The 20,647-nt window shown below is 46.5% G+C and overlaps 1 protein-coding gene across 4 annotated transcripts; it reads right to left on the bottom strand.

The window, feature by feature from the left end:
- Positions 1 to 175: 175 nt before the first annotated feature.
- Znf142 (zinc finger protein 142) lies at positions 176 to 20,640 on the bottom strand. Of its 4 annotated transcripts, XM_004864577.4 has the most exons (10): positions 20,081 to 20,189; positions 19,854 to 19,925; positions 17,906 to 18,201; positions 13,570 to 14,169; positions 12,343 to 12,507; positions 10,137 to 10,958; positions 6,278 to 6,455; positions 2,669 to 5,576; positions 1,950 to 2,055; positions 176 to 1,038 (listed from the first exon to the last, which is right to left on the bottom strand). In XM_004864577.4, the coding sequence occupies exons 3-10, from the start codon at positions 18,171 to 18,173 to the stop codon at positions 569 to 571; spliced, it is 5,517 nt and encodes a 1,838-aa protein (XP_004864634.1). In that variant the 5' UTR covers positions 18,174 to 18,201; positions 19,854 to 19,925; positions 20,081 to 20,189; the 3' UTR covers positions 176 to 568. The 4 variants fall into 4 exon arrangements, with proteins under 4 accessions (XP_004864634.1, XP_004864636.1, XP_004864633.1 ...); XM_004864579.3 differs by lacking the exons at positions 19,854 to 19,925; positions 20,081 to 20,189 and adding an exon at positions 20,456 to 20,640; XM_004864576.4 differs by lacking the exon at positions 19,854 to 19,925 and having other exon boundaries at positions 20,081 to 20,219.
- Positions 20,641 to 20,647: the final 7 nt, after the last annotated feature.

Raw genomic sequence — 20,647 nt, 5'->3', positions numbered from 1 at the left:
CCAGGACAGGCTCAAGGTCTGAGAGAAGGCAGACAGGGGTCTTTCAGACCTATCTCCAAGTAAAGATGGAAGAGACAAGGGAGGAGCAGAGGTCTAAGAAGGGATGGGGCAGATCAAGATGACAACCTGGAAACGTTAAGACAGGAAGCTGGACGAATCCATAAGCTGGTAGTCATTTTCTGTTTAACATGCTTTATAGAGCATTAGGCACATGCAGTTAGATACAACTTATTTAAAGATGCTAGAAGAAAACAGGACTTGATTCAGTAAGAAGGGAAAACAGAGTGGATAAAATCGGGACCTTATATACAGGGACTCTTGAGTGATGGTGAAGAAACTGGAAATTCACAGGTTAAAAATATAGTGCACTTCAAGAAGAAATCAATGTTTTGGTCTATATCTCTCTTTTATATAGCCACTAATTTCAAAGTACTATGACCAGAGTCCCAGGAGGGGTTACAGTTGAACTGACAGCTCAAAGCCAGTTCTTCCTTAGGCCCTGAGCACCTTGAACTAGCTCTGATCTCCATCTTTGGCCACAGCCAGCTCTCTGGGAGATGGGCTAGGCTCAGCCCTCAGGTCCAATGGAGGGAGTGGCATGAGCAGGAGGGCTGGAGTCCTCCAGCTTCACATCATGCAGATGCACGGTGGGGGTTGTGGGGTCTTTGCCCACGCTCTGGTGGGGGTCGGCCTGGTCAGGGTGGTGCCTGCGCACATGCTTGACCACCTGGAACTTCTGCTTGGCCTTGTAGCTGCAGAGGCGGCAGAAGAAGGGGTGGTGATCAGTGTGGGTGAGGGCATGATGGCGCAGACCGGCAGCCCAGCGAAATGCTCGGTGGCACACGTTGCACACATAGGGTTTGGCTTCACTGTGCTTGCGAAGGTGGGTGCGCAGCAGAAAGCGCGTTTTGAAGGCCTTGCCACACTGCTCACACATGAAAGCCCGTGCTTCTCTATGGCGTGTCTCCCTGTGCACACGCAGTGCATCAGCCCGGTTGGTGCAGTACTCACACTCAGGACACTGGTATGGCTTCAGTCCTACAGGACAGGGAATAAATCACCACTGTGGCAGCATAGAATAAAGTTCGGCAGGCAATAAGGACATCATGATACTGGGATATAAAGAACACAGGCAGCAAGCTATATAATGACCATATCTTTGGAATGTTCTAGTCCTGTATGGTACTTCTGTGTCCTTTTCTCAACACAGCCCTTGTTTGCATAGGTGACCAGTGGGTGCTAATGACTAAGTGACCTCTAACCAACTAGCTACCTGATAGTAATGAGTACTCAAATATGATAGGGTTATTGAATGGGAAATTCCAACCCTCTTTTGATCATGGGATATTCACAGGATGTAGGAATTCATTTAAACACAACTCATTGTTCAACTCAAAAAGTAACAGAATGCTTAAGAGAAAAGTAGTAAAGATGAAAGAAGCAGCATTCATGGAAGCAGAGGGCCTTGAAATGCACCTAATCAGTTCTACATATGGGCAGGCATATGTAGTAACCATAGGCACATAATCATTAACCCTTTTCAGAGAAGCTCTAGTTTGTAGATTCCATACCAAAGAGAGGATAAGGATAAACTGGAACAAGAGAACTTTACACTTTCTGCTTTGTACTTATATGAGTATAGGAACCAGGTAGACCTGATCTCACTGAGGTTTGAATTGGGGTTCTCAATCAGGGAACAACCCTGTACCACAATCAGGTGGGAAGCTGTTGGAATGTACATGTGCTCTCAAGTTTATGCTCCTCTGTTTCTGATAGCTAAAGTGAGTTGGAGAGGCATTTGATATACACTTTTTCAGCCTACCCTCTAATTCCAGTGTGAAAATTGATGTTGCTCTGAATCTGAGCAAGGACACATATCACTTTACTGAGGTCAGGCTTACCAGAGAACAGGGCAATACTTTAGGCCTGTCAAAACCACCCAGACTCACCTGTGTGCTTGGTCATGTGGTACTTGAGCTGGTTGACCCATTTGCACTTGTAACCACACTCAGGGCACAGGTACTTCCGTTCCTCCTTATGGATCCGCATGTGATACTAACAAGAAAAAAAACAAAAAGCAGAACATGTATATCCTGTGGTACTCACTGGACGGGGGAATAGGGATAAGCAGGCGAAGAAACTGTTGGCAGATAATCCTATTCCCAGCTCCCATCCTATCTAAACTTAAGTTACCAACTGGGTCCTCCAGGATGGCCACTTTACCTAACCCATTCAGCCTCCCTAGGTCTGCCCTGACTATCTCAGCTCTGCCACTCATAAGCTTTGTCCTTGGGTGAGCTAACCCTGAATTCTCAGTAATCTGTAAAATGGGGACTAGTAAAAGTATCTGTATCTCTTATCTTTGAAAGAATTAAAATTACTGTCCTGGGTATACAGTAAGTGCTCAGTAAATGTTAGCTGTTATTATCCAGATTATCCCAGAATTATTATATGGCCTTATCACACTGTAAGCAGGTACTATAAAATTTTATCTTTATAACTCTCTGAAGTTGGTAAGTATTATCCCCTCCTTGTAAGTGAGGGATCTGAACCTTAGGGAAGTCAAGGAACTCATCCAAAGTCATAAAACTAGTGTTTGGAAGAGTTGGGATTACAGGACCCAGAGCCTACACTTTCTCCATTCCTGGCCTCAGGCCCCTGAACTTACCTTGAGGCGAGAGGGGTCAGCGCAGGCATAGGGGCAGAGATGACAGCGGTAAGGCTTTTCCCCTGTGTGGATGCGGCTGTGCCAGGTGATTTTCTGCCGGTTCTTGGTGCTGTAAGCACAATCAGTACACTTGTAGAGTCGGGTGCCCCCATGCCCTTTCACATGGTGATCTAGCACCAACTGATGGCGACATGCAAAGTCACAAAACGGGCAGTGCAGAGGCGGCTGGCCAGCATCCCCATCCCCATCAGAAGCCGCTGTTGCTGAAGTCTCCTCATGCTGTTCCAGGTAGTGCTTCACCAGGCCCACCCGCTCTCGGGCAGCAAAGTCACACAATTGGCAGCGGTGGCTGAAATGCTGCTGTCTCCGATGCTCATCCAGTGCGGGCCGGCTAGGGAAGGCCTTCTGGCAAGCCCCACACTCTAGCCGTGGGTGCTGTTTACGGGTATGTCCTCGCAGACTGGCAGGGTTGGGGCAGAGCAGCCCACAGTGGGAGCATTGCAGGGGGCCTTCAGCAGCCTCGGCAGGGGAGCCAGGGGCAGCATGTGTGGGCTCAGGGTGTCGGCGCAGAGCATGCTGCTTCAGTGCTGTCTCCGAGCTGAACTGAGCCTCACACTGGGAGCAGGCAAAGGCCGGGGTGCCTTGGTGGCAGCTGTTGACATGGCGAGTGATATCATGGCGAAGATAGCCACTATAGTCACAGAGTGGACAAAAGTGGGTGGGTGTCTTGTCGTGTACTCTTAGCCGGTGCAAGCGCAGTTTTGAGTTGGTACCAAATGTCTGAGAGCAGGAGCTGCAGGGGATGCGGCCAACACCTGTGTGTCGGGACTGGTGAGCCTCCAACCGATACCGCCTGGTGGTGGAAAAGTCACAGAAAGGGCACTGATGTGGCTTCACTCCCTCATGCTTGAGCCGCCGGTGCTGCTGCAGGCATCGGCTCTGTTTACAGGTGAAGCCACAGTCCCCACACTGCAGAGGGGGCCTCGGGCCTTGGACTGGGGCTGCAGTGTGGTGCTTCCGCTTCTGGTGGAGCCTCAGGGCAGCAGCAGTGGGAGCGGTGAATGGACAGAGGCCACAGTGCAGCTCTCCAGACTGCCCAAGGGGACAGCCCTGGGTCTGGTGAGTCCTCAGGGCCCGTTCCTGCTGGCAGCTGAAGGGGCACGTGGGGCAGGAAAAGAGGGCCACCTTTTGTTTCTGAGCTGAAGCTGTGACCCCATCACCAGGACTGGGCTTGGTACTCCCACTTCCATTACTCAGGGGAGCAGAGTTTCCATTGCTCAGGTGGCTCCCTCGCTTTCCTCCCTGGCCACGTCTTCCCCGGCAGCCTTCTGCCACATGAGAGGTAATAGAGGAGAGCCGGGAACAAAGGAATGTGCATGAGTTGCAGTGAAACTTGCCATGCTCAAAGTGGAACTTCTCAGGGGTCTCTGTGGGTGAGGAGTTTCCTGCAGAAGGGACCAGGAATTCAGAGGGTGTGGTGAGAAGCTCTACTCCTTCTGGCTCCCTGGGAAGCTTGGGAAGAGCATCTTTTGGAAACAGTAGCTCTTCTACTGGTACAGATTGGGGATTCCTGCCTTCACTATCCTCTGGGGCCTGGGTGCCTGGGAGCTGAGGATGCATAGGGATGGGAGAATCTGGTCTTGGCAAGCCCTTGTTCTTTCTGAGCAGAACAGGGCACTTCTTCAGCAGGTGGGTGCTGAGGCCACGTTGTTGCTTAAAGCTAGCCCCACACTCAGGGCACAGCAAGGGCTCTCGGCGGCCCTGGCACCCTGTCCTGGAGTGCAGATTTAGGGCCTTCTCCCGGCGAGTGATAAAGGGGCAGTGTGGGCAGCGGAAGGCTTGTCCTTCTCCCTGGATCACTACCATCTGTACCCGCCCTTCCAGCACCAATGCTTCTGCTTGTTCTTTGTCCTGCCTCCTTAGAGCCTTGAGTAATGACTCTGACTCAGGAAACTGAGGCAAGGGTGGCATCTCAGCAGGTGGAGTTGCCTTCAAGTTTTCTACCCTGCTGTTAGGGGTCTCTTCTGAGGATGGAGGAGTTCTAGTGGGCTCAGGGACTGGCTTCTCCAGAACAGGCTCTTCTTCAGCACCCAAGCCAGCAGTCCCAACACTTTCAAAGCTGGATGCTGCTGGCCCTTCGCGTCCATCTGGCCCTTCCAGTTCCAGAGGCCCAGAGGAATCCAGGGGCTTGAACTCCACAGTGGCTGTTTCATTAAGGTCCTCAAGGGGTGGCTCAGGCACAGGTTCCAGCTCGACTCCCAGGGCCTCTAAGTGTAGTGTGCAGCTACCCTCCTCCATTTCCACTGGGCTGGGACTGCAAACCAGGTCAACGCCATGGAGAGCCTCACTGCCATTCCGTCTCCTGGTGCTGCCCTCCTCACTTATCTCTGGCAGGGCCTGATCCAAGCTGGGATCCACCACAGACCCAGGTTCATGGCTTGGGCCCTCAGGCTGGATAGACAGCTGGCTGGAGGGCTCTGAGTCTGGTGGGTGTGCCAAGCACTGTCTGGTGACCCCTGGCTCTTGTCTGGCATCACGGGGCTGCCAGACCTGGTCCCCAGGCACGTAGCCATGGGCCTTACGCTTGTGGAAGAATAGAGTGGTGTTGCTAAAGGTACGATAGTCACAGAGGGCACAGCGGAACTCACGGAGACGGGTGTGCTTACAGTTTTCATGGCTCAACAGGGCCTGCTTGTGGCGGCTCTGGTAGCTGCAGTAGCGGCACGGGTAGAGTGGGGCTGGTGTGCCAGGGTGATGCTGGGAAGCCATGTGTTTCTGAAGCTCATACTTCCGCTTGCAGGCAAAGGCACACACCTCACACATCAGAGACTTGCCCTGGTGTCGCAGCTTGTGGCTGCTCAGCTGGTCGGCCCGATGGCAGCGATAGGAGCACTGGTTGCACTGGTATCTGGTAAAGAGGGAGAGGGAGGCAATCGCAATAATAAACAGCTAACAGTAACTAAATAAATATGGGTCAGGCTCTACACTCATGCATCATTTAACTCACCTTTCCACTGCCCTATAAAACAGGCATTTCTATTTTATAGTTGAGGCTAAGGCACAGAATTAATAACCTGCGAAAGATGGTTCCAAAGGAAGTTGAGGAGGAGACATCCTAGCTTCAGGGCCAGCATTCTAACCCCTACTCTAAGTTGCTTCCTAAAGGAATCATGAATAAGTCAGCATCACTCATTCTGGACTTCCAAGGGGTGATAAGGCTAATATCCCCAGGGTAGATTTTTGTGCCTAGTTTCCATTCTCCTATAGAGGCATGAAAGCTGTAGAGAAATGCCCTAGTCAGTTGTACCCACAGGTCAGAGAACTTGCCTGGAATTGGCAGTGGCCAGGAATGGTGCCAGAAGTAAAGATTCTATCCACATTCCTGACCAGACTGTGAATTCAAGTGACACCTTAGTCTTTGGGTCTATCCTCTAGGTCTGTATTCCCTCCCTTTGGCCCAGATTGCTCTCAACACAAAGAGTGGGGTACAGGCCCAGAGGCCAGCTGTAGGCAATCAAGTTGAGTGTGTTAGGGCCAGAAGTTGGCTCCAAGAGGCCAGTTTGACAGAAGGATCTCAAGATAAGGATGCAGGCCTGTGTGTGCTCGTACCTGAGATCGCCTGCATGTTTTCTCATGTGCACACTGAGGTAGTGCTTCCACTTGGTAACATAGCCACATTCGGTGCACATATAATCCTTGGTGTTGGAATGGGTCAGCATGTGCTTGGACAGGTAGCTCACATCTCGGCAGGTAAAATCACATAACTCACACTTGTGAGGCTTCTCACCTTACACGGGGGGTGGGGTGAGAGGGGAAAGGACACAGGTCAGACACAAATCCAGTGATTGGCCAGAGCAATTCTTCCAGCCAGGTTGTCCTGATGTAAGACAGGAACAAAAACTTTATGGGCTGAGATGTGGAAAACTGCCCAATAAAGCTCTTTATAGCCCTCTCAGGTAAATCATGCCCGCCCCCACCCTGCTACACCAATAAAGAGGAGAAAAGTAATCACTGAGCTTTTCAAAACTGGCTCCAAAGTACACTCTTGATTTGTTATGCAGCTTGTTGGCTCTAATGGTCAGCTGCTCAATTTAGCCCAATTTTTTCCAATTTGCTGGAACAGAGAGAAATTAGGCAACCAAACATGTTGGTTAAGAACTTTGACTCTGGATTCTATTATAGTAGTAAGAACTGACAATATTTATGTATGTAATGCTCACTATGTGCTGACACCTTTCTGAGTAGTTTATAAAAATGCCTCCTTTTACTCCCATGAAGCAGGTACTATCATCACCCTCATTTTATAGATAAGAAAACTGAGGCACAGAGAAATTGATGGAGTGGTGGCTCATACGTGTTGGCTTTGGGCAGTCTAATTTGTCTCCAAAAAGGGCACAAGAAAAATACTAACCTCACATTGTTGGTATGAATATTAAATCAGATACCCTAAAGTTGTCAGTGATGCCCAGTACAAACTCAATGATGAGTTGTCCAACTAGTTGTCAAGACTTGGCACTAACTCTAGGAGGCTGTGGCAGGAAGACTGCAAGTTTGAGACCAGCCTGGACAACTCAGTGAGACCCTATCTCTAAATAAAAAGTTTTAAAAGGGCTGAGGATATAGCTCAGTGAAAGGCCCTAGATTCAATCCCCAGTACCACAAAATGAAATAAAACAAAACAAAACAACCAAACAACAAAAAATACCCTGGCTCTAAAAAGCTGGGGCCATGTTCCTTCAGGACCCCTCCCTACCCACCCAGCCTGTGGTAAAAAGCAAGCAACATGGTACTCAAGTTCTGATTAGCTGTGTGATCTTAAAGTAGGTCTAAATTTAACTTATCAGAGTTTATTTCTTGTTTTTCCCAGCCTTATAAGACTGTCATGGATTATTAAACTGTATAATTATATAGACACAAAGTATTAAGGTATTAGGAAAGGCCTCAGAAAATGAGACTCTGACTAAATCACGCACAAAAATGAATAGTTCATCAGGAACAAGGGTTTTGCCCAAAACTGTCTAGAAGTTGTTATCCCAAATGAGTTCTGATGGAAATTTTTTACTGTCCTGTCAATCCACTGATATTTATGTAGATCACAAAGAGGATGATGCTATACAGGAAGTCTGATTTTGTTGTTATCTAAAACCTCAGTGATGTTGACAACCAATGAAGAATCTGAGGGCTGGGGATTTAGCTCAGTGGTTCTGGCACCTGCCTCACAAGCACAAGGTCCTGAGTTCGATCCCTGGAGAGAAAAAAAGTATCTGAAACATGGGCTGGAGGTGTAGCTTAGTGGCGCTGTGCTTGCCTGACAAGCACAAGGTCCTGAGTTTGATCCCCAGTACCAAAAAAAAAAAAAAAAAATCTGAAGCATGATGGCACATGGATACAATCCTGCTACTCCTGAGGCTGAGGCAGGAGGATCAAAAGCTTGAAGCCAGCCTGGGAAACTTAGTAAGACCCTGTCTCAAAAAAAGAAAAAAAATCACCATGTACTAAACTAAAATTCAAATGGATCAAAGATCTAAATAAAAGAGAAACACTAAACCTGCTGAAACAGAGGTTAGGTAGAACTCTTGAAGACATTGGTGAAGGAAAAGACTTCATGAACAAAAACCTGTCACATGTGAACTAGCAGCACAAAGGATCAACAACTGGGATCTCATTCTATTAAAAAGTTGCTGCACAGGAAAAGAAACCACCAACAGCACGAAGAGACAATCCACAATGTGGGAAAAATTTTTTTACCATATATCCCTCAGACAAAGGTCTACTATCCAGAATATATAAAGAACCTAAAAAATCTGACCTCCCAAATTTAAAGACCCAATCCAAAAATGGGCATCTGAAATGAACAGACATTTCTCAGACAAAGGAGTAGAAACAGCAAATAAACATGAAGAAATGTTCATCATCACTGGTCATCTGAGAGATACAAATGAAAACAACACTGAGATTCCACCTCACCCCAGAAAGAATGGCTGCTACTAAGAAATCAACCAACAACAAATGCTGGTGGGGTTGTGGGAAAAAAAGGAACCCTTCTCCACTGTTGGTGGGAGTGTAGACTGGTGCAACCATTATGGAAATCAGTATGGAGATACCTCAAAGAACTAGGATTAGAGGTCCCATTTGACCCAGCTATTCCCCTGCTGGGTATCTTCCCAAAAGAATTAAAAGCATCATACCACAGTGACATATGTGCACCCATGCTTATAGCAGCACAGTCTGTAATAGCTAGATCTTGAAAAACAGCCCAAATGCCCATCAACTGATGATTGGACAAAGACATGGTTTTTTAATAAAATGGAGTGTTACTCAGCCATAAATAATGAGAAACTAGAGACATTCATAACTAAATGGATGCATACTGAGATCATACTCTTAAGTGAAATAAACAGGACACACATGTGTGTAAATACTGAATAGTTTCTCTGGTGTGAGAAACTGAACGTGTAAATGAGGATCAAAATGTATAATAGATATTGTGAAATAGGAAGAAAAGGTCCAAAGGGGAAGGGGAAGGAGAAGTGAATGGGGTAGGGGAAAGGAGAGAAGGGAAAGGAAAAAATATGAGAAAAAGAATAAATGGAAACAAAATCTTTGTAAATAGGGAGGAGTGGAGGGGTTGAGGGGAGGGCAGGGGAATGGGGAAAAAAAGTAAGAGGCAAGATATATCATGTAAAAGTACAAATTCCCAATGCTGAATGTCATCATATTGTATACCTAAAATGTACCAATAAATTTAATGAATAAAAAAAAAAAAAAAAACAAGAATAAAGGCCCGAAGCTGAAGCTTAGTGGTACAGTGTTTGTCTTAGCATGCACAAAGCTGCGGGCCAATCCCTAGCACCAAACAAAGAAAGTCTGAGGTGAAATGAGTGCAATTTGTAGGTCACTGGATCTTGTTTCAGTGCCATGGATACCCAGCCATGGATAGCCATAAATACATGCATGTCTCAGTCCTCTCACATCCTGTCTCTCAAAGCACATCCCCACACCTGAATTGTAAAGAAAGGTATCTGTCGGGCTGGGGATTTAGCTCAGTGGTTCTGCCACCTGCCTCACAAGTGCAAGGTACTGAGTTCGATCCCTGGTACAAAAAAAAGGAAAGGTATCTGTCCTTATCTGGGTTTCTTTATTCTTAACAGGTAAGATATTCAACCACCCACCTGACTATGGGTGGGCAGAACTGGACAGGGGCTTAACCGTGAGGTACAACAGCATATCACTTAGAGTACAGGCTCTGGAGTACTATTACATGGGTTTAGATCCTAACTTGACCACTTTATTAAGGGAATGACATTCAACCTATGGCTCATTTGTAAACACAGGATGCTAGATCTGTGTCCAGGAATTAATGTATGTGAGGCCCTTCATCTGATGTCTAGTAGATGCATGTTGGCTCGTGTTAGCCATTATCGGTACTGTGGTTACTACATTATCATAAGGATGGAAGCCATCTCACCAGTATGCAGCAGCATGTGTCGGATGAGCACCCTCTTGTGGGCAGTGGCAAAGCTGCATTCAGGGCACTGGTGGATCTTCTCATGAGCATGCATCTTGCCTACATGGTCCTGGTAGGCAACTGGGTTGAAAGTGGCAAAGGGGCAGAAGGTGCAGCGCAGCTCTTCACTGCCTGGGTGGCCTTGCTTCTTGTGTTTGCGGAACAAGTGCTTGTTGGAGCAGGCAAAGTCACAGTGAGGGCAGTGGAAGGCATAGTGGCTCTTGTGGTGCACCTCCATGGCTTCGGCTGTGGCAAAGAGCATGGGACAAGAGTGGTGACGGCACTCTACAGCCCGCACCCCATGGGTCTCCTTCAAGTGCTTTACAAACACCTTTCGATCGGGGGCTGTGTAGCTGCAGCCCTCCTGAAAGCAAGGTAGTGGAGATGGCTCTGCTGCAGCTGCTGCTGTGTGGCTCTTGAGGTGCTCCTTGAGTGCCTGGCTGAGGCGGAATTCCTCACGGCAGACAGGACAGACATAAGTGTCTGAGTAAAAGTTGGAAATATCCTCGTGCATGCTGGCCATGTGGCGATTGAGTGCGTTCTTCTCCACTGCACTATAGTGGCACAGTGGGCAACGGTGGGCTTTCTCACCCAGCTCCCGCAATAGATGGGTCTTCAGTTTGCTCTTGCTGGTGAAGAACTTCTGGCAGTTGGGGCACTGGAGGCTGGGATCTGGGAAGTGGAGATGCAGGTGTTCCACTAGATGGGTCCGCTTCTTAAAGCAGCGCTTACACTCGGAGCACATGTGTGTCTTGAAGAGAGATTCAGAGCCAGAAGCCAAATCTGGGGAAAGGGAATCCAGGGGGTTAGCAGTGAGATTCTTCCATAGGTAAGGGGCAGGTCAAATGATGGAAGAGATACAATCTGGCCAGATACAAACACTGTGTGGCTTTTCTCTCAAAGAAACCAAACAATAGTCTTAAAACTGTAGTCTCAAGGAAGAGAAGAGTAACTCAAGTGTTAAGAGAAACCAAACCACAAAGACTTCTGAGACTTTGCTGTGGCCTGTTTGAAGTGCTCCCCCAGTCACCCACTGTTTCTGAACCTCTATTTGGAGCTGCTCAAGAGAACAATCTAGGGCTGGGGATTTAGCTCAGTGGTTCCACCGCCTGCCTCAAAAGTGCAAGGACCCGGGTTCAATCCCTAGTACCAAAAAAAAAAAAAAATTGGCTCACTGAGCTCTAGGTAATAGAGCTGGTAATAAGTACAATCAAATCTTACCCATTCACGTGACAGTGAATATGCTTTTTGGGGATGGGTTCAGACCTGAGAAGCAAAGATTCAGAAAAAAAATCCTAGCAGGCTTAATGCTAGCAAATCAGAATGCTGATCATTAACTTCTAGCATCTTAGTGCTATGAACAACACCCCTCCTTCCCTGCAAAAGAGCATTCTGCCATGAAAAAAAAGTCCAGAAGAGAAAACTACCCCAACCCTGTGTGATCAGCATCTTGACTCAACAAATCTTTTTTTTTTTTTTTTTTAGTTTTTCTGAGACAGGGTTTCACTGTGTAGTCCAGGCTGGTCTTGAATTATAGATCCCAGGCTGGCCTCAAAATTGTGGCAATCCCAAGGACCCAAGTTTGATCCCTGGTACCAAAAAAAACCAAAACCAAAACCAGAAACAAAAATTGTGGCAATCCTTCTGCCTCAGCCTCCTGAGTGCTGCAATTACAGTACTCACCAAATCTTGACCTTTTTTTTTTTCTTTTTTGGTAGTACGGGGCCGGGGGAGGATTGAACCTAGGGCAACTGCACTGAGCTACATCCTTAGTTCTTTTTAAATTTTTTTAAAATTTTGAGACAAGGTTTTGATAAGTTGCCTGGGCTGGGCTCAAACTTGTGATCTTCCTGCTTCAGCCTCCCAGAATGCTGGTATTACAGGCATGTGCCACCACATACAGCTAACTTTATTTATTTTTGAGACAGGGTCTTGTTAGCCCAGGCTGTTCTTGAACTCTTCTGCTTAAGTGATCCTCCTGCTTCAGCCTCCTGAGTAACTAGGACTACAGGCATATGTCATCACACTTAGCAGACCTTGACTTTGAGTCAAGGTAGAACAGAAAGAAAGGAAGAATCTGAATCAAAGCTCAGAAAACCAGACCCAAGAGCTTCAATGCCAGGCTCTCTGCTGTCCACCTCTCCCCACTGCCTAATAATGTCATTACCTTCCAACTGTCCAGCCTGCTGGCCTTTATCCAAGGCTTTCTGAGGGTTCTTCTGTGTGCCAGTCTCCTCTTCTTCTACATCCTCCTCCTCAGCTGACTCCTGCCCAGGCAAAGGTGGACCAGCTTCCTGTGAAGGGTCTACCTCTGCTGGAGGCAGTTTGGGAGCTGGAGATACATAAAACATGATGAAGTTCATGACACCCCATTGACAACACTGACGGCTTGAACTTTTCTACTTACTGGCTAGTAGAATCACCCTCCTCCTCTTTTAGCAGTAGGGTATCTTGGGTCTTAAGTAAATAAATGTATTCCCACTCAAGAAAGGAGCTAAACTATCAGTAATAATCCAATTTAAAGTAAATCAAACTTCAGAAATCACCAGCCAGAGCCCCCTTAAGGTGACAGCTTTGAGGTTACTGGGACAGGGGTAGGGCTGAGAGGTACAGAAAGGTAGACTGCACTTTGTTGGCTCAGGGGCCAATGACTGGGCTCGCTCAGTGCAGGTGAACATGCTCTGATCACTCAACTGTTCTATTGAGAAGCCCAACTCAGAAAGCCAGCATCGCACCTTACCCCTTAAATCTATCTCTTTTATCTCCCAACAGCTGCCTCAGTAAAGCAAAGAGGTATGACTAGTTCCCAGGAAAAAGATCTTCCCTTTAGGAATTAAGAGATCAAGTGGGTCTCAGCAAGCCAAGTTCTCATCACAATGCTGTCTTCTTCATTCCTCCTGCTCTTCCACTCACCCCTTGCTGGGGTTTTTGTTGTTGTTCTGAGACCAAGAGGAGTAAGAATCAATAAAGCACCACCTCCCTGGAAGGTTTCCTTTTAAAATAATCCCAGCTTCTCCTGCCCCATCCCACTTGCTCTAGAGGAAGTCTAAGGCATTCTATCTACCACCCACTAGTGGGCACTTTCACATCTGCCCTCATAAAGTCAAGTCTTAAAATGGATCAGTAGAGAATGTTGCTTAAGTAACTGCAGGCCACACATAATCTAAGTCACATTTCACTCAACATCATGGACAAAGACTTACTCTTTGTCTCATATGTTCTGACTGGTTTAAGGTTTCCAGATGACTTCTCATGCCATCCAGTAATTTTGTCCTAACTACTCTCAAGATTTCCAAATATTCATGTACATTCATGGTACTGGAAACAAATGTCTCTCCCATAAGATCAACTATGGCTATATCCCAGGTAGGGGACTGGGTTCCGGGCCTCATACCTGGCAGTAGCTCCTGGGACAGAAGTCCCTGGACGGCAGAAAGTTCTCCCTGTGTCCCAGCCCCATGGTTTCGCTGATGCTGCCGGAAGAGTTTGATGTTGGAGCCCATGAAGCTGCAATGGGTGCAGTGGAATGGGTAATGGGCCTGCCGGTGCAACTCCATCCCCTGGTGGCTCCCAAAAAGCAGGGGGCAGCCCCGGAAAGAACACGGCACAGGAACTGCTCCATGGGTCTGCCTCAGGTGGTGCTGCAGACCCTTACGATCTTCAGCAGAGAACACACAGCCAGACTCTGGGCAGGAGAAGGTGTCAGGAGTGGCTCGGTGACTCTTGAAGTGGCTCTTCAGGGCCTGCGGTTGGGCAAACTCCTGTCTACATACAGGACATGGCAGGGGGCTATCTGCTGGACTCTTGCCCTGCAGAGGGCCATGGAGGGTGAGGTTGCTGATGGGCAGCTCTACAGAGCACGGGGTGCTAGAGAGGCCCTGTACAGGCTGTATATGGGTCTCAGTGCACTGGTGCACGGACAGCAGAGTGGGCTCTGCAAAGCTCTGTTCACAGCGCTCACAGAAGTACACCTCCACCACCTTTACCAGGACACCTGCAGGCAGAGGACCGAAGAAAGGCAGAGAATCAGATAGAAGGAGACCCTAGGAGCTAGTTACTAGCAGAAATGCAGGTGAGTCTTTTCCCATTCAAGGAGTGCAGATGGACTTCAAATCCAGCTCTGCACCTGGACTGTAAGCCCATAGGTCAGGGACGGTCTGGCACTTTTATTTGGATTCCTAGTGTCTAGTAAAATATCTAGCATAAGCTGGGTGTTTCATGAATGAACAATTGTTAATAAAATTCAGAAAGTTTTAGAAAAGACAATATATTTTGCTGAAATAAAAATTAGAAACTTCCAAAAGAAGACAGTGACATACTACGAAGAATATCTGCAACATAAAATGTAGCTAGATACAGTAACACAAACCTGTATCCCAGTACTTTGGGAGGCTAAGACAGGAGCATCACAATTTCAAGCCCAACCTGGGCAACCTAGTGAGATGTTGTCTCAAAATAAAAAATAATAAAAGGCTAGGAATGTAGCTAAGTGGTGAGCCCCTAGATTCATCCCCCAGTGCCCCCCTCAAAAGAAAAGTGTCATTTTCAAATTCTATAAAAAAAGCTTTTCAGAGACATGAGAGTTCATAATGGAGAAATCCTTCTGAGAGTTGAGTCATGTCTGTAATAGCTGCTAACATTTTAAAAGCAATGAGAAGCTGGGCATGGTGGCACACAGATGTAACTGCAGCACTTGGGAGGCTGAGGCAGGAGGACTGCTTTGAGTTCAAGGCCAGCCTGGACTACATAGTGAGTTCAAGGCCAGTATGAACTACATAGTGAGAACCTGTCTCAAAAAACACCCAAAAATCAGAGCCGGGCATGGTGGCACACACCTGTAATCCCAGCACTTGGGGAGGCTGAGGCAGGAGGATCGCTGCAAGTTTGAGGCCAGCCTGGGGTAGTGAGTCAGGGCCAGCCTGAACTACAAAGTGAGACCTTGTCTCAAAACAAAACAAAACACCCAAATAACAAAACAAAAAACAAAAAATGATAAAAGCAATGAGCAGGGCCCTGATAATGTGTCTTTTGGTCCTCGGACTGCCCTATGAGAAGACGGACCTGAGATTCCACATTAAGGCTATCATGTGGTACTGGTTTCTCTTTTATTCTGCGGGCCTCTTTTCTCTATTTTTTAAAAAAAATTTTTACAAAAGTTCAGTGCAACAATTCAAATGATACAGAAGTATATAGTGCCACCCTCACACAAAAAGTCTGGTCTATACCCTTGCAGGCTTCTTTTTCTCTTTTTCTTTTTGGAACAAGGGAATTGTTATGTGTTGTCCAGAAGGCCCTGAGCTCCTGGGCTCAAATAATCCTCTTGCTTCAGCCTCCTGAGTAGCTGGGATTATAGGCAAGTGCCATTGCATCTGGCTTCTTTCAGGCCTTTTTTGGATCACTGTTCTGCAATTTGTTTTTTTTCTCTTTTCCACTTGCAGTATATCAAAGATATTTTTATCTACGAGTACAGAGGTAAACTTCATAATTTTTTGTTCAGTTCATAGTATTTCAGAACATTAAAATCAAAATGGGCCAGGTGTGGTGGCACACACCTATAATCCCAGCACTCAGGAGGCTGCAGCAGGACTGCCACAAGTTCAAGGCCAGCCTGAACTACAAAGCAAGAACTTGTTTTAAAAAACAAAATAAAGGGCTGGGGGTTTAGCTCAGTGGTGCCCCTGCCTGCCTCGAAAGTGCAAGGTCCCGAGTTTGATCCCCAGTACCAAAAAAACCAAAAAACCCAGTAAATTAAAATGAAATTCTGACCTAACTGATGGACAGTTGAGATGTTTCCAACCATTACAAATAAAACTGCCCTACACATCCCCATCTCTGTGTCCATGTCTTTCAGCCCTCCCCAATACCAGAAATTGAACTCAGGACCTTATGTTTGCCAGGCAGGTGCAGCACCACTGAGCTAAATCCCTGGCCCACCATGTGTTTTTCTGTAAGACAGATCCCTAGAGTGGAATTGCTGGGTCAGAGTACATACACTGTAAAACTGGCTATGCAGTTAAACTGACTTTTTTCTTTTTTTTTTTTTTTGGTTTTTTGAGACAGGGTCTTGCTATGTAGTTCTGGCTGGCCTTGAACTCCGTATGCAGTCCTGGATGGCCTGGAACTCATAGTGATCCTCCTGCCTCAGCCTCCTGAGTGCTGGGATTACAAGCATGTGCCACCAGTTATTATATGTTGTTCATAAACTGTAAGAGAGCATATTTCCTCACAGGCTCTCCGACACTGGGTATTATTTTTTAAGTATTTAATTTTTGCCAAAGCTGAGAAACAAAAATTGTATTACATGGTTATTTTTAACTGGAATTTATTTTTGTGAGATTAAGTAAACTTCCATATGGTTATTGACTATATTTATTTTTTAGTGAATTACATGTAACCCCGCCCCCCTTAAAATAATAACTAGCTGAGTGTGGTGTATGTCTGTAATCTCAGTACTTGGGAGGCTGAAGCAGGAGAACTGCTGAGATTTGAGGCCAGCTTGAGCTACACAGTGAGTTCAAGGCTAGCCTGAAATACATAGCCAGACCTTGTCTCAAAAAACCAAAAAAAAAAAAAAAATTTTTTTTTTAAACGTTTATTTTTCAGGCAAGCATGGTGGTACATGCCTGTAATCCCAGCACTTGGGAGGCCAAGGCAGAAAGATTGCTGCAAGTTCAAGCCAGCCTGAACTACACAGTGAGACCCTGTCTCAAAACAAAAAACAACCCAAAAACCCCCCAAAAGTTTGTTTTTCTTATTGTGGAGCTCTGAATTTTAAGGATATCAACTCTTTCTTATATATTAACCACTTACTAGCCCATTATTTAAATACAAGTTGACCAAAATTGCATATTTTTTCCCTTAATTTTTCTAAGATAACAGGAAGTACAAAATGATAATTTTATCAAATTTATTCAATACAAGATTCGACTGGTTGAAATGACACCTATCTGAGCAACACTCAGAATAGTCAGTATGTAAACATACACAGTGCCCAAATGACACTTAGGTTAAACGGTTAAGTGGTTAAAAATGTTTTCCCAAGCTTTTTCCTCCCTTTCATCACACATTAGTTTAAAAATATTACGTGGTTGAATTAGCTAATTTTTCCCCAAAATGTCACCATACTACACTGTCAGAGGAAGTAGTGACAAGAGTAGCTGGAGGATGGCAGTCAAAAAACCAGGAAGTTTCCTAAAAAGAAGTTACAGGAAGTAAAAGGGTAGATTCTTTCTACTAATATAAATATAAATGCTCAACTCTTCCTAACAGCATGCTTTGGATGAGTGAAATACACAGGAAAGTAGAGCAAGGAAAGATCAATTACCTCTGGAAAGCTCTGCCAAGCCCCAGGTGGTACAGTCAGGCTGGGCAGCCCCTGGCTGCTATTCCTTGGTGGTAGGGTCAATATGAGGGAAAGACTCCCCAAGGATTATAAGACTAAGGAAAAGCCAGAGTTGGGCAGATGTGTCAGAAGGTCTACTTTTCTGGATTGGTGCCTAGCAGTCATAAAGCCCTTGTAGGACAGGCTTTGCCAAATGCATGGTACAAGGTTATGCACTACTATGCCAGTCTTCCATCAACATACACCAACTGCAAACCCAATTACATCTCAAAGTATAAAAATAGCATGCTACCTTGTGTTCTCATCACACTCACACAGAAGGATCAAAAATAGCACACAAAAAACCTCAGGGCTGCTTGTCCCACTGGCCTGCTAGTAAAGTACATACCTGGGCTCTCTCCAGGAGCTCCTGGGGCTAGGGTCCCAGGTACTGTTTCCACAATGATCTCCATGTTTCCTGGGCTTTCTTCAGTAGCTGTGGCCTCTACCAGCAGGCAGCCTGGCTCAGTGTCCCCAGGACAGGTACTTGGGATGGGCCCCAGGATCCCACGGTTAGAGAGAGCTGGAGGGATCAACAATAGCTCAGGGCACAGTCCATCCATCTCCCCAGTGCTGTTGACTGGTTGTGAGTCCAATACGGCGTCTGCCATCACCATTGACTCTTGTGCTGTGGCTTCTTAAATGCTGACAACCCAAGCAGAATAAAACGAAAATATGGAAAAAGAAAAACAAAAAAACCCCCAAAACATGGTTAGTACAGACACATAGCTCAGTGCCTACCCACTTAAGACATTTCCTTGCATGGCAGAATGTTCAGAACAAAGAGAATAAATTTTAAAAAGGGTTAATATTAGGAGAGAGCCAATAATTTCTGGCCCACACATTAAAGATTATAGGTTATTTCTTTGCCTTGGTCAAAGCATAAATAAGCAGAGTCTCAATTTTCCTTTTTTTTGTTTTATTTTTTGAGGCAGGGTCTTACTATGTAGTTCAGGCTGGGCTTGAACTCATGGCCTCAATCCTCCTGCCTCAGCCTTGTGAGTCTACCACACCAGGCCTTTCAATTTTCTTATCTGCAACAAAATTTGGCAGGGTCAAAGGATCTTGAAGGCCCCTTTACTACTTGGTGATCTCCCTACTCCCTTAGTATTGGTATAAACCATTCCATTGCCACCTGGCTCCCACTGAGCTTTCCAGACATATCTTCATCTCTCCCCTCAACAGATCTCAGAACCAGATGATTTGCCATCTCACTCACATTCTCCTTTAATTGCACACACTCACTCCCTTTTGGCTCTTGTGGCTTAATGTGCCTTTCCCCCTTCTCACTCTCTCCTCTGGCAACCAAACCCTAACTATAAGTAGCTACACAAATGTCATTTCCACTATGAAGGATTCCTAACACTCAACCTTCTCTTTTCCAGGGTCCTGGTGGCATTCTGTACCACAGCACCAGCCCCAGTGTGTTTAACTGAACTATTGTTTACCTATTAGTCTCCCTCCTAGATGTGGAGCTTTTTGAGTAACATTTACCTGACATTATCACTTTCATGAACACAAAGGAATTCCAGTGAAGTATTAGTAAACATGGAGCTGCATCAGGGTAATGCCAGGTATCTTGCACCAAGGTACAAGGTACAAGGTACAACCAATTGATACACAGTTCCTCATACATAAATTGTCACATCTAGAGAAATCTCAAAGCTGTTAACTAAGGAAGGCCTCAAACTGGAACACAAGTGAGAAACAAATGACAATTAAACTGCATGCCCAGCTATTATATATGGCTAAAATGCGTTTAAACTAAATAATTTTTGTTATATCATTCAAAGACATCAGGTTCACCTGTTTATTGAGCTAGAAATACAGTATGTACTTTCACTTTTTAAAAATGGAACAGCTGTGCTGAAAATTTTTTTATCATTAACGCTTGAAGTAATAAAATAGCCTTCATTTATTTAAAAAACAGTAATTTTTGCAATGAATTTAACAATAATCACTTCATGAATTCAATCACAGAGACTGCAGGTGAGAACTAATATTCTGTATTCTCCAGAATCTTTCTATTCAAAACAGTAGATCAGTCAGGCGTCTTGGTGGTGCATGTCTGTAATCCCAGTACTCAAGAGGCTGAGGCAGGAGGACTGCCAGAGTTTGAAGCCGGCCTGGGCTACACGGTCAGTTCAAGGCCAGCCTGAACTATATACATAGCAAGACTCTGTCTCAAAAACCAAACCAAACCAACAAAAATCCAACACAAAAACCATCCAACACCAAAAACAGCGGATTACAGGATTCAGGAGGCAGGGAAGTGTACTGCCGCAGCCTCCACTTACTGCCTGTTATCGCTGCTCTGGGGAATCTTCCAGCGCCGTGCAGAATGAGAACCTGCAGCTTCGGGAAGGCTGCTGAGGTAGGAGCAGAGTGGGCACAAGGGAAGAAATAAGTCTATCTTAGAGGCAGAGGCAATAAGGAAGAGGAAGGATAAAGTAAGGGAGAGGAAAGGCCTGGGAAACAACGACCCCAGCTCCTGGGTTCTCACTGCTTCTGTGCTCTGACTCACCGCGTGGCCTCCCGCAGACGCGGTCGCCACACTTGTCTGGGCCTCAGCTTTCCTATCTGTAAAGTGGAGGCGATGACAGCGTCCATGTAGTCGGGCTGGATCACGAGAGCCAGCGAACAGGACAGGAATTTAGTAGCCTGCAAGCCTGGGGGAGGAGTGCATCGTCATGATTACGGTCCTGAGGAGAGGAAGCCGGGACCCGGGCGGGGTCCAACGTGGTGACGCGGATGAGGTTCAGGGGGCCGCTGAGAGGCGCGGGGCCTCGCTCGTAGGCGTGTTCCCGCCGCCCAGGCCCAACCTTATCCTGGGGCTCCAGTAACTTTTGCCTCCAGCTCGCTCCACCTCCCAGTTCACGCCCCGCGGCCGCTCACTCACCTCAGGAGTCAGGGCCAGCCGGAGCTGCATCTCTATGGTCGACAGCAGCTGGAGCGGCCTCCCAGGGCTCCTTTTGTGCGACCGCCCTCGGCCCATCCGCCACTAGAACATCCGGCATATACCTCGAGGCCACACTTCCCCAGTCGGCCGATAGGTATTCTACGTTTTTTTCACCTCTCAGTCGTCCTTCTG

Source organism: Heterocephalus glaber, unplaced genomic scaffold (assembly GCF_053883595.1).
Source record: "Heterocephalus glaber isolate CG9 unplaced genomic scaffold, H.glaber_assembly_v1.0 deba00000621, whole genome shotgun sequence".
Lineage (NCBI taxonomy): Eukaryota > Metazoa > Chordata > Mammalia > Rodentia > Bathyergidae > Heterocephalus > Heterocephalus glaber.
The sequence above is the reverse complement of the archived record's forward strand: the minus strand, read 5'-3'. Positions and strand labels throughout refer to the sequence as shown.

What these genes read in the sequence shown, in the direction of transcription:
- Znf142 (XM_004864579.3), bottom strand. Translation starts at nt 18,173, where the DNA reads ATGGTGATGGCAGACGCCGTATTGGACTCACAACCAGTCAACAGCACT. An exon ending in CTGACCCCTCTCGCCTCAAG is followed by an intron (nt 2,056 to 2,668) that starts GTAAGTTCAGGG and finishes TTTTCTTGTTAG; the next exon opens with TATCACATGCGGATCCATAA. An exon ending in CCACATGACCAAGCACACAG is followed by an intron (nt 1,039 to 1,949) that starts GTGAGTCTGGGT and finishes CCTGTCCTGTAG; the next exon opens with GACTGAAGCCATACCAGTGT.